Genomic DNA, 12,978 nt, shown 5'->3' with positions numbered 1-12,978 from the left:
GGGGTATCGGTGAGTTTGAGGCAGAATTCTGGTGGGGAAAAAGGTGCAAAATTTTACACCCTGCATTTTTGCTAAAATGTTACCGTTTTCCTGCAGGAAGCAGACAGCTCTGTACATTGTGCAGTGGCCGGGGTTGGTACTGCAGCCTGAGGCTTTAGCTTCAATAGCCAGCAGTACCAACCCTGGCCACTGCAGAATGTATGGAGCGGTCTGCTTCCTGCAGCAAAATGAGAAGTGAGACAACAACATTTCTACAGCACTCACCACTTTTTCGTCAGTGGGCATGGCTCAGTAAAAGGAGTTGGGCTTATCGAAGCTTATATTGTTTTTTTGTGTGTAATGTTATTTTTTTATCTTGTTTTTAGATGCCGGAATTTCAAAAGAAAACCGTCCACATAAAGGACCCGGCGAGAGTGGAAGAGCTAATATGTGGACTGATAAAAGGTGGCGCCGCCAAGCTTCAGGTTGGTGCTGGGACTTGCAGAAGCTGCTGGTATCTGTAGGGTGAGATGGCACGGCCGTGGACTTGGTGGCTTCTTTCATAGATAAGGCAGGTGACGGCAGCAGATCAGTGGTGACACGGAAGATGGCAGTCATGGATAAAACACGGAAGAACGACCCCAATAAGCTCTTGTACCTGCAAAAATAGTGGCGTTTGTCACACATTATAAAGAGCGGAGCAACAGATTCTCACCATATCCGTATCCAAATCCGCGCATAGGACACTGATCTAGGGCGTAGTTTTACCCGACGTGTGAATGCATTTTAGGGTTTGTTTACATGAACACCTTTGCGCTATATATTACGCTTGCAAGATTTGCGTGAACAGGGAATAGGACCCAATGCTTTCACTGGCTTCGGTCGCTTAAACTTTTGCGCTGCATGTCCTATTTGTGCATAATGCAACCCGAAAATGGCACATATTAAACCTAATTGCCCATTGAAATCACTGGGAGCATGCTTGCGTGGTGTTAAAAAAAAAAGTATTTATTTTGTGCTTTGCAATCCGCACGGCGTGCAGGCTAGACGAAATACAGCAAAACATGCACAGAGGTTTGCAAAAACGCAACGCCCGTTGCACAAATGCATACGTAAATCTGCATACACCCGCCTTATATTGAAGCCGTTCCAGCAGTCAGCTGATCACCGCAGGACTTGCTTCAGGAACCCTCTGTGGTCAGTTACCCCCGGGGTGAACTACAGCCCCGTAGAGCGGTCCTAAAAATCATCTGTCCAATCCGAACACAAGACTGCTGTGACTTTGTATTCCCCCGGTAATTCGATGAAACTGCTTATGTCTTCCCAGGTGATCACAGACTTTGATATGACGCTGAGCAGATTTTCCCACAATGGAAAGCGATGCCCCACTTGTCACAGTAAGTCCATCTCCAATCACACGGGGACAGGATCTTGTAGTGGTTGGTATTAATCTTACTCTTCATCCACAGATGTCATCGATAACTGCAAATATGTAAGCGATGAATGTCGAAAAAAGGTACGTGCCGCCGAGGATCTGGAGGAGGGGGGGGAGGGGCTTTTATTCGGGACCGACAGCAGAGTAGGGAGCTATTGTCTGTGACTTCACGGATTCTGCATACTTGCGTTCCTGTTGCTGGTGGGATCCATTAATTTACACGCTGCTCTGAAGGTCCTTCTCTATAAGCCAATTATTGGGCCCGACCGCTCCTTCACCCAACAGTAGGGCTGATCAGATCACTCGACGAACAAGGGAATTCTCATTCACTGCTGATCATTCAGCAAGCATGAAGATGCTGGCTGATGGGCTCTACATCTTGCCGCGTGGACAGGAAAATGTACAACCATCCTTATGGGGTGAACAGTCATAGTTGTGATAGTTGGCCCCCATAAACCAGTTCTCAGCCCACGTCCAGGGAGATGAGACAAGCGTGGATTTGCATGTGTTTCGATCAGGGCTCGTTAGATGTGACTGAGATCTCAGCCGATTAGTTTGGTAACTTGTTCCACATGGTTGGGTTTCCAAATTTTTTTTTCTCCCAATCTTTTTACCTTGGTGCCTAGCTGTGTTGTCTTGCCAGCCGTGTACCTGGGGGATGCGGTGGAGTGTGGCGGTTTAGTCTGACTACACAGTACAGCTTGGTCAGTAGGTATACTTTATATTTAGCATTATGAGATCATTGTTGGGGTGAACGGACCAGTCTTATTCCTTTACCCCAAATGTAATAATAGTAATTTATCCTCCGTAACATCTAACTGCCTGCTGCTTCCTTATCTACTCCGTATGGTCGTATTGTAACCAAGAGCGGAAATCGGTCACTGTGGGCTAAAATGAGAACCCTTGTTAAGATTTTTAAATCTCATTAGAAAATCAATTTTAATTAAGACCATGATTGAATATATGATTCATCCTTAATCTAAGAAAGCTCTTTGGATCCCTCCAAAATATTGGGTAGATAAACGTATTATTGCTTCCCATGGTTGTAATTATTTTGTCTTGTCCCGGAGGCATCATTGAGCCCTGTACATGATAAAAGTGCCAGCAGACCCTGTGAAGTAATTATCACTCCCACTAAACCTGAAGGTGAGATGTGGACTGCAGCAGGTTCATTGCACAACACAGAAGCGGGGGCCGTCCCAAATAAGTGCCCTCCCCTGAACTACATACTGGCTGCGTAGGTCAAAAGTCACACTCTTCCCAGCTCACCATATAGTAATTAATAGTGTCCTACAAAGGTGACACCCCCCCCCCCCCCCCCATTCTTCTCCCTGTACCATCCAAGTGTATAGGATTTAGGTGGAGGAATTAGTTGACACAATTTTCTGATAATTTCATTGCTTGGGATATGCAATACGTCAGATTACACCCTACGGAACTGATTTCTGTGCCAGGTAGAAAAATCTGTAATTCCACATGGTAATAAAATGCTGCTGTGGATTTTGCCCTTAAAGGGGTTGTCCCGCGGCAGCAAGTGGGTCTATACACTTCTGTATGGCCATATTAATGCACTTTGTAATATACATTGTGCATTAAATATGAGCCATACAGAAGTTATTCACTTACCTGCTCCGTTGCTGGCGTCCCCGTCTCCATGGAGCCGTCTAATTTTCAGCGTCTAATCGCCGGATTAGACGCGCTTGCGCAGTCCGGCCTTCTTCTTTTCTGAATGGGGCCGCTCGTGCCAGAGAGCGGCTCCTCGTAGCTCCGCCCCGTCACGTGCCGATTCCAGCCAATCAGGAGGCTGGAATCGGCAATGGACCGCACAGAAGACCTGCGGTCCACCGAGGGAGAAGATCCCGGCGGCCATCTTCACAAGGTAAGTAAGAAGTCACCGGAGCGCGGGGATTCAGGTAAGTACTATCCGGTTTGTTTTTTTTTTAACCCCTGCATCGGGTTTGTCTCGCGCCGAACGGGGGGGGCTATTGAAAAAAAAAAAAACCCCGTTTCAGCGCGGGACAACCCCTTTAATACATTGTAATGGGTTACAAACCCCGCACCATTTCCACAATGTGTAGATTTGAAGATCCACATCAAGCTCAGACAGGGACAAATGTTTACAGCATGCGGATGAGACTCGTACAATATCCTCTATTTGCCTCGTACCGTAATCCTCTGCTGATGCTACTTTCGCAGATCCACAGTAAAATCCACCAAGTGTTACTTCATCCATCCAATCATCTGACGTTCATCCAGTAGTGGTCATAGTATTCTTGTCAGATTATGCAGTCAGTCAGGGAATAATGGGGACTGGCGTCTGGCTTGGGGGGCCGGCGCTGACTGGCGTCTGGCTTGGGGGGCCGGTGGTGGCTGGGGGCTGTTCTGAATTTTAGGTAATGAAGTACAGGGTGCTTTGTAAATGGTTTTCTGCGCCAGATGTTTTACTTTTGTCTCCTGTGTTTGTCTAGTTATACGAACTGAAGGACAAATACTATGCGATTGAGATAGATCCAGACCTTACAATCAAGGAGAAATACCCCTACATGGTTGAATGGTAAGTCGCCCATCTGTAGGGGTCTGTAAATATAAGGTACACTTCCGAGGCACGATGGCGTTCACGTCCAATGTAGTACGCAGAATAAACGGCCGTCATTATGAAAATAATGCAAAACTGTAGGGCCTCTTGTCCACTAGGAAATTCGGGCCTGCGTGGATTCTCCATGCAGAATCCCGCAGCGGGTCCCTCCTTTCCCGCAGACATGAGGCCTATAAATTGATGCTGTGGGTGTGCCATAGATACAGATAGCTTCCGTAGACTTCAATGGAAGCCTGCGGGATCTGGCCGTACGGGAAACCTGCAGAAAATGGGGAATGCTGCGGGTGATTTCCTGCTCATGCGATCCGTGCGGCAGGGAAAAATGACATCCGCAGGTATTTACTTACCTGCGGGTCTCCAATGCATCCCTATGAGCGCGGATCACGCGTGCGGGACACTGGCACGGATTTCGTAAATATAATTAGCCAGTGGACATGAGGCCTAAGTGTTCAAGGCCAGATGAATATAGAAGACATTACTGCACTACTTTTATATGTAAAGACAAAAGGCTGCTCACCAACAACCAATCAGAATCCAGTTTTCATGGTTTTTGGTGCGGGTTAGAATATTAGAGGAACTTGTGTATGCGAGGCCCGATGGGCCAGAAAATATTGTCTTAAAACCATATATTTCTCCGTGTGGAACTTGTAAGGCAAACTGCCTATTGTTGTAAGAGCTCCGATGATATGGCTCACAAGAGACACATTGCTGAGATATATATATATATAGCGCGCTAGGACATGGAATGTGTAATTAAGGGGCACACAGGAATGGAATGTCGTGCAGTTTCTGTAAATGAATGTCTCTGAGCAGAAGAAACCCAGTAGAGCGACTGCCCGTGCCCCCAGAATGCTTCACATGTGGTATGACCGGGTACTTTTTACTTTATTTAAGGTACACAAAGTCCCACACTCTGTTGATTGAGCAGCGTATTCAGAAAGACAAACTGGAAGAAGTCATCAGGGACTCCGACATCATGCTCAAGTAAGCTTCTGTTCATGTGTATAACATGCCGTGTCTTCTGGTTTTAGAAGGGGCGCCGCAAGAGTCTAGTCTAGATCCACTATAGAACATCACCGAACACATCAGGGCAGATTCACGAATTATGTCTAAAGGCCCATTTAGACACAACAATTATCGCTCAAAAGCCGTCATTTGAGCGCTAATCGTTGTGTGTGACTGCACTGACATCGTGCCGTTTTTGTTACACTGTCGCTCATCGTTGTCTTTCAGCATGCTTCACAGTGGGACACAGCTGATACTATTGTTTCAGCTGCATTCCGCTCCCTGATAACAGGCGGGATATGAAGAACGGAGCAGTCCAGCTCTGTCCTCAATTACCAGCATCGAGCGCTCGGCTATATGACAGCCGGGCGCTTCCAGCGGGAACAGCTGTATGCAGGAGACAAGCGGGGACATCCTGTTTGTCTTCTGCATCCTCCGCTCGCAGTGCAAGGTGATCGCTTATCATGAGCTGTAAATGACACAACGATGATCGCTCAAGTAGCTTCAGCGACCTCTTTTGAGCGATTATCGTTGTCTAAATGGGCCTTAATATGTAGACAGTGTAAAGTTATTCCAAGTGGTCAGAAGATGTGCCAAATATATTACTGTGGCATACACTCTTATAACATAGTAGGTAAGGCCAAACACAGACACCTGTCCATCCAGGTCAGCCTGTTACCCCCCAATGAGGTAGAAGCCAATTATAGATTTGTTGCTCCTTTGACACCTTCGTCTAACCCTTGTACCGCAGCTTGGATGACTTGGCTACAAAATACTGATGTAAAGTAACACGCCGCGGCCCGCCACTGGTAAACACGCCGCGGCCCGCCACTGGTAAACACGCCGCGGCCCGCCACTGGTAAACACGCCGCGGCCCGCCACTGGTAAACACGCCGCGGCCCGCCACTGGTAAACACGCCGCGGCCCGCCACTGGTAAACACGCCGCGGCCCGCCACTGGTAAACACGCCGCGGCCCGCCACTGGTAAACACGCCGCGGCCCGCCACTGGTAAACACGCCGCATTTTACAACTCAAAAAATCTGCACTCTTACATTTTTGAAAAGTATAAAACTTTGAAAACCTCGGCCGTTTCTGGCACATTCTATTATCTGTTTGTCTAAAATGACTTGGCACCACTAATGTCAGATCTCTGCTGTGATGGAGTAAATCCGCTGTATCGCGCTCTTATAACCGATCTGCGAAATGCTTGGTAATAGTAACTATACATTAGAAAGATGGACCGCACCAGGTAGACCCCTCGCTGTGCCAGAGACCATGGAGTGCCACCTCCAAAGCATCCAACACACAGAGGGGTCAGGGCAACACGAGGCGGGGATCCGGGACTACTTTTATTAAACGTGATCCAATACAATAAAGTGCAAATGTGGCCTTTCAGTGAAAGGGGGGGGGGGGGAAAACCTGCCTTTTTCAGCCTGTGTTGGTAATTTTACATGGTCACTTAGAATACTGCTTCTCTCCACTAGTGGGTGCCATATCTTTTCATAAAACAGCTCCACTCTTGCTTTCGCTATGGTTGAAGGGAACCTGTCATGTTACACACGGTGTTTGAGCTGTTATAGAGCTGGAGGAGCGGAGCTATTTGATATTTAGTTTTGTGGAACTAGGTACAACTTGTATTTGAATCCCTGCTCATTCTAGACTGGGGAGTCCAGTGGGCGGTCCTAATCAGTGATTGACAGCCTTTACATGGGATGACTGTTGGGCGCTTAAAGGGGTTGTCCCGCGGCAGCAAGTGGGTCTATACACTTCTGTATGGCCATAATAATGCACTTTGTAATATACATCGTGCATTAATTATGAGCCATACAGAAGTTATAAGAAGTTTTTCACTTACCTGTTCCATTGCTGGCGTCCTCGTTCCCTTGGAGCCGACTAATTTTCGCCGTCTAATGGCCAAATTAGCCGCGCTTGCGCAGTCCGGGTCTTCTTCTCTTCTCAATGGGGCTCGGTGTAGCTCCGCCCCGTCACGTGCCGATTCCAGCCAATCAGGAGGCTGGAATCGGCAATGGACCGCACAGAAGAGCTGCGGTCCACGGAGGTAGAAGATCCCGGCGGCCATCTTCACTGGGTAAGTAAGAAGTCACCGGAGCACGGGGATTAAGGTAAGCGCTGTCCAGTGTTCTTTTTTAACCCCTGCATCGGGGTTGTCTCGCGCCGAACGGGGGGGGGTTTGAAAAAAAAACAAAAAAAACATTTCGGCGCGGGACAACCCCTTTAAGCATCTGATGGCTGTCCCAACAATTATCGTTCCTGTGCTTTTACACAGAAACTGAGGTCACTGAATAGAGACGGAGAGAACTTGAGATCCCTTTCGGTCACCTCCGTTCAGAGCAAACAGGCAGTCGCTCATAGATGGACTGCCTATTTACATGCTGCTTAGTTTTTAGGTGATCTAAAAACCAAGCCACTCCGACAAGTGAGCGATCTTTACTTACTTGCCCTGTTGGACCCCGTGTTTCCACAGGATGACAGTCGGCCCTAGTTGCTCTTCTGAGTAGCTGCTCGGGCGACCATTGGCCCGTGTAAAACTGCCCCACGTAGGACCTGCAAGGTGACAGTAGTTTCTATGAGGCCTGTAATGAAGTGTGCAGCAGGTGGACATCGGTATCTTTTGTGTTTTGCAGGGAAGGATATGAAACCTTCTTCGATAAACTGAATGAACACACTATTCCCGTATTCATCTTCTCTGCGGGGCTTGGAGACGTCCTGGAAGAAACCATACGCCAGTCCGGTGTATACTACCCCAATGTTAAAGTCGTCTCCAACTTTATGGACTTTGATGAAAATGTAAGTTTTGATGTGTTTTGTAAACTACAGAGAGGCTGGTTGTAACTGTTAAATGGGTGGAAAACACCTATTATTGTCCTTGCTGTCATGGTTTTCCCAAAAGAGTAGAGAATTGTATGTATTTATCGAAACCTCTGTTGTGGCAGAATACATCCGTGTATGTGACCGGCTACCATAGTCCTCCCCTGCAGGGGGAATGTCTGGCCACCACTTTCCCAGCAGAATTGGCTACATAACTCCTTTCAGTCTGCAGACCCTTTATCTCTAATGAGACCATTCCTGTGATTTTCGCATTATGACTGCCTGCAGCCACCACTAGGGGGAGCTCTCTGAAGTTGGTGTTTAGTATTCAACTCTGTGTTGTGCAGACTTACCTGCTGACTCCACATGACCAGAATTTGAGAATTTTGCCAAAAAGTAAAGATGATGCACTTTTCCATGTGTAGTACGTTTCGACTTTCTCATCTTCATACGCACTGAGTCTCGCCAATTGCTGTCCAGTACCGCAGTTTATAACGCCTTGTTGGTAGGTCTTATATTGAGGATTTCTTCTTTGTCTTGTAGGGTGTGATAAAAGGATTCAAAGGAGAACTGATACATGTTTACAACAAGCACGATGGTGCCTTACGGAGGACGGAATATTACAGTCATCTGAAACCAAACAGTAACATTATACTATTGGGAGATTCATTAGGAGATTTAACTATGGCCGATGGAGTGCCTAATGTGGAAAATATACTCAAAATAGGATACCTCAATGACAAGGTAAGAGAAGAGTGGTGTGTGGGGTCTGATGTGGCGCTTAATTAGGAAGGTCAAAAATGGCAACTTGTATGTTCTCATTAGGACCTGCCAGTGTCCACAGCAGGTGCGCTGTGCAGCCTCTTGTTACATGCCTACTGTAGGCTCTAGACCAGTGTTTCCCAAACTCCAGTCCTCACAACCCCCAACTGGTCCGGGTTTAAGGACTTCTATATTATTACAGGTGATGTAATTATCGTCAGTCCTCGGACATTGCCACAGGGGTTCTGTCTGTAGGATCTCCTTAGATCCTCACCTGCTGGGGGGCCGTGAGGACTGGAGTTTGGGAAACATTGTTCTAGATCTATCAGAGCTCCAAGGCAAGTTTGGGAAAGTTTTTGTTTTTGCAACCATTCACAGAACTATCAAAATTATATGAATTCTGAAACTAGCTGGTGCTAAACGTGCGAGGCTCTGTGCCCGGCTTCATAGTCGGCCCTGATAGACGAGCTCACCTGTTGTGGCTACTGGAGGGCTGCTGATTGCTGCACCATTCAGCCTTGACGGGTAACACATCAGACCTTGTAGTTGTCCTCATTGCAGCTCTTCTAGTCAATATTATGTATACAAATCACTTTGGTTTATAAGGAGATCTAATCGGACATTGCGTGAAGTGCTGAATTGCGTTAAATGATGGAATTGGCGAGTGATTTTGCTCTCAGACGGCCTGAGATGGGAGATCGCTGCATGTCCTACTTTTTGGGTGATTCTTGTTTACGATTTGCTCATTATTTCTTATGGCAGGATTAAAAGATAAAAGCTTTGCTCTGACATATAAATGCGAGTCTCGTGAGAAGGCAATCCCCCCCCCCCCCCTCCTTGCAGGGAAACCACAAGTGTGACGATGTGATACGTTTTTCTTGCACATCGCACTCTGCATGTGACAGCACCCTAAGGCAAAATCCGCAGCTCTGGAGGCCTGCACATATAGGGGGCTTTGTGGGGTTGTCATTTTTTTGATGGCTTGTCCTTTTAAGATGGTACAACAATGTCTAATTGGGGTCCTGATAATCTGCTGACTGAGGTGTGCCAGCTGAGCAGTGTTGGTTCTGGTTGCAATCACATTCTGGGTGCCATGATGCCAGTCCGGGACAGTGATACTGACGTCTGATTGGCTGCAGCCGTCACCAGACTTTGGCTGGATGTAGGAGCCACTCAGCTGTGTCCCTGGGGGCTAGAGAGAGGAGGGGAGTATGTATACATTTTGTCTTTAATGCTTGCCCAACTGAAAGAACATCTTTGTTTTGGTGGGAAAACCCCTTTAGGCCTCATGCCCACGGCCATGACGGACTCTGCCGGTGGAATATCGCAGCGGTGCCCCCCCCCAAATTCCCATACTCGCCTCTTGGATCCGCTGTGTGATTTTTAGTCTGCCGGGCTGGTGCGTATGCGCAGTGCAGCGCAGACGGGCCGGCGGTGGATGGGGATGCGTATTTACGCGATACTTCCACTGTTCTCACTACAAAGGAAGCCGGCGCATATTTCTGCGGCAAGTGGAGTATGCCGCAGCGTGAACGTCGAAAAAAAAAATATTATTTCTGGCCCGTCTTCTCTAAATGAGTCCTATATATTGTGACGTGTGCATTTTTGTTACTCTTGGGGCTCCTTCACACGAGGGTTGATGCGTTTCAATTGTGTAGATACACTGCCTATTTACACAGCTGAAAATCCCTTGCACTCGTGTATTTCGCTGCTCGTATTTGCACATGCAAAAAAATAAGCAGAAGAGTCCATGTATTTGTGCCAGCCTATTCTCTTTGGCTTATTGCCCACGTGCCACTTGTTTTTTGTTTTTTTTTTGTTTCAGGCGATTGAATATCTCCTGAGAAAAAAATCTGTTCATGTGAACGGAGTCAGTAAAATGAGTCCTCTTACTGCACAGCGTGTGAAAAACCATACGCTGTACAAATATTCTCATGTGAATGAGCCCTAATTCTTGATAATGTATGACTGACGGCCGGGTGTTGACCTTCCCCTTGTCCAATCTGCGGAGTGCAGAGCAGCCCTGGGGACACTAATGCCCAGTTGTCCATCTATTACGCTGTTCTGGATTTGCTGCAGGTTTTGCCCGTTGTGCGAATGGTGAAACACTCAACAATCCGAATGTGACACGGGGGTTTCAGGCAAAATACAGTAGGTCCCAAAACAAATATATGCAGACTTCAACATGAAAAACTTCTCCTAAGCTTTATTCCTAGATTTGTATAGACCCGACCGAGAGCTGGGAGTCCCGTCTGACTTCGACCATCACAGTCACCATCCAGACACTTGTGGTTTCTGTGAACTGCGTCAGGAACAACATTAGTGCTCAAGAGTCAAGCGGCCTCCGCCACTTTATTTGCCTCTCCTGACGGCCACATGGTGGCTTCACCGATCACGCGACTACAAGATAATACTACATACTGCCGCCATTATTCAATATAGATTTTGAATCCCCAATACTGAGGGGTGTTGACTTTGCTTGGGGCGCCCCGTATTCCTGCCTTGTGCGCTGCGATGCCTTGCTTATTGTAATATTGGGGTAACATGAGTTTTTTGCGTTTCTTTTACAGGTAGAAGAGTTGTTAGAGAAATACATGGACTCTTATGATATAGTTTTAGTCAAAGATGAAACTCTGGATGTAGCGAACTCCATCCTCCAGAAGCTCCTCTGACCCCCGGCGCTCCGGCAGGACGACGCGCAGACGGCTTCTTTCGTTTTGTGATTTGCATTTTATTTTTCTTCTTATTTTAAATGTATTTAATAGAACTATTTGGGACTTTGAAGCACTTTATGCTGTCGCTCTGCTGCTTTATACCTCTGCGATGTGTCCTCCACCAGATATAAAGGAATGTAAAGGTGTAAAGACTCGACCTGGATCTTTATTTTCATATGCACTATGATTACGTGTTGTTTTTTGTATAAGCATATATGTTTTTGAAGGCCAAAAATGTGCATGTTTAAAATGCTGTTTGTACAGTCGTTTTATGTATTAAAATACTCCCTTTCTTCATTGACCGTAGTTACTCATAATGCGAGGCCGAGCCTCCAGTAAGCGGGCTGTAAAGGCTTTCTCTGAACCAGCCTGTGGGTCGTAGTAAAGCCATGTACGGCCTCACTCACATGGCAGTATGTTGTTTTGGTGTTTGTTAGGGCCCTTTTACACGGGATGATACGTCGTTTAGATACCGGCATCCAACGGGACTGAACGGTACCAACTGAAGACCAACAAGAATTCATTTGCCTCTCGTTCAGCTTATGAATGACAGAGATGAGCGAACCTACTCGGCCATGCCCCTTTTTCGCCCAAGCGCCACGATTTTTGAGTACTTCCGTACTCGGGCGAAAAGATTCGGGGGGGGGCGCTGTGGGTGAGTGGGGGTTGCAGCGGGGAGTGGGGGGGAGAGGGCTCCCCCCTGTTCCCCACTGCTACCCCCCCCCCCCCCGCTCCGCCACGCCTCCCCCGGCACCCCCCGAATCTTTTCGTCCGAGTACGGAAGTACTCAAAAATCGCGGCGCTCGATCGAGTAATTACTCGAAACGAGTATACTCGCTCATCTCTAATGACAACCTGTCTACTGTGAATGGAGGCGGTGGGCCACAACGATCCTCAGCCGCTCCACCTCCATTCACTGAGCGATGACTACTCTATCGGACGGACGGACTATCGCTGGGACGAGCTGCCAGGCATCTGCACCCAACAAGTCGTTCTGTGTACAAGGGCCAAAACCAGAAGTGGAAGCTATGAAAACCAACTCTATAATGAAAAGATTTGTTACCCTTCTATGATTTGGAGGCATTCCTGATTTTGCTTTGTAAATACTGATACAAAATACCGTCTAGATGAGGCCTTATCGACTCTGCCATTTGTATGATATCTACAACATTTAGACCCCTCGGGGTTCCACAGAACTGAACTCTGATCACTACAGACTTTATGGGGTTTTAAGTTTACTTGGGTGGAGGTTCTGGGTCCAGATCATGTATTGTGATCATATGACTAATACTAAAATTTCACCTCCTGAAACAGGTAGGTCTGTGATTTTCTTCCTCCCCCTCATGGTTCTTGTTGGCCAACATAGAACTCTATGGTGATCTAAGTTAGGTTCAAGTTCGGGTAAATTGCACAGTGGGATTAGTTAGTATGCCAATGAAGCCGGCCTAAGGGCTCATGCATACGGTCCAGCACAGAACCAGTCCCACGTACCACTGCTGTCCAGGTTCCTTCAGTCTTCAGTAAGATCAGAGATGTGGACGAGGAGGGGAAAAAAGAGTAAAACCGTAGGTCAAGAAGGATGGATCTACATATAAGGTGAAGAGAGTAGAATATCTTCAATGGTGGAGGTGCTGCCTGACCAGGTGACGCACCACTG

At 47.2% G+C, this 12,978-nt stretch overlaps 1 protein-coding gene across 3 annotated transcripts in view; it reads left to right on the top strand.

Moving 5' to 3' along the window:
- Positions 1–11,618, top strand: part of NT5C3A (5'-nucleotidase, cytosolic IIIA) — a 45,730-nt gene extending 34,112 nt beyond the window's left edge. For all 3 annotated transcript variants that reach the window (XM_066585399.1, XM_066585401.1, XM_066585400.1), the window contains exons 2-9: positions 366–464; positions 1,307–1,376; positions 1,449–1,495; positions 3,883–3,968; positions 4,905–4,994; positions 7,662–7,824; positions 8,389–8,589; positions 11,178–11,618. In XM_066585399.1, coding sequence (XP_066441496.1) covers positions 366–464; positions 1,307–1,376; positions 1,449–1,495; positions 3,883–3,968; positions 4,905–4,994; positions 7,662–7,824; positions 8,389–8,589; positions 11,178–11,279 — 858 coding nt within the window. In that variant the 3' untranslated portion in view covers positions 11,280–11,618. The remainder of the gene's footprint in view (positions 1–365; positions 465–1,306; positions 1,377–1,448; positions 1,496–3,882; positions 3,969–4,904; positions 4,995–7,661; positions 7,825–8,388; positions 8,590–11,177) is intronic.
- Positions 11,619–12,978: the final 1,360 nt, after the last annotated feature.

The sequence above is a fragment of the Eleutherodactylus coqui genome, chromosome 12, assembly GCF_035609145.1.
Source record: "Eleutherodactylus coqui strain aEleCoq1 chromosome 12, aEleCoq1.hap1, whole genome shotgun sequence".
Classification (NCBI taxonomy): Eukaryota; Metazoa; Chordata; class Amphibia; order Anura; family Eleutherodactylidae; genus Eleutherodactylus; species Eleutherodactylus coqui.
This window is presented reverse-complemented; position numbering and strand designations above follow the sequence as displayed.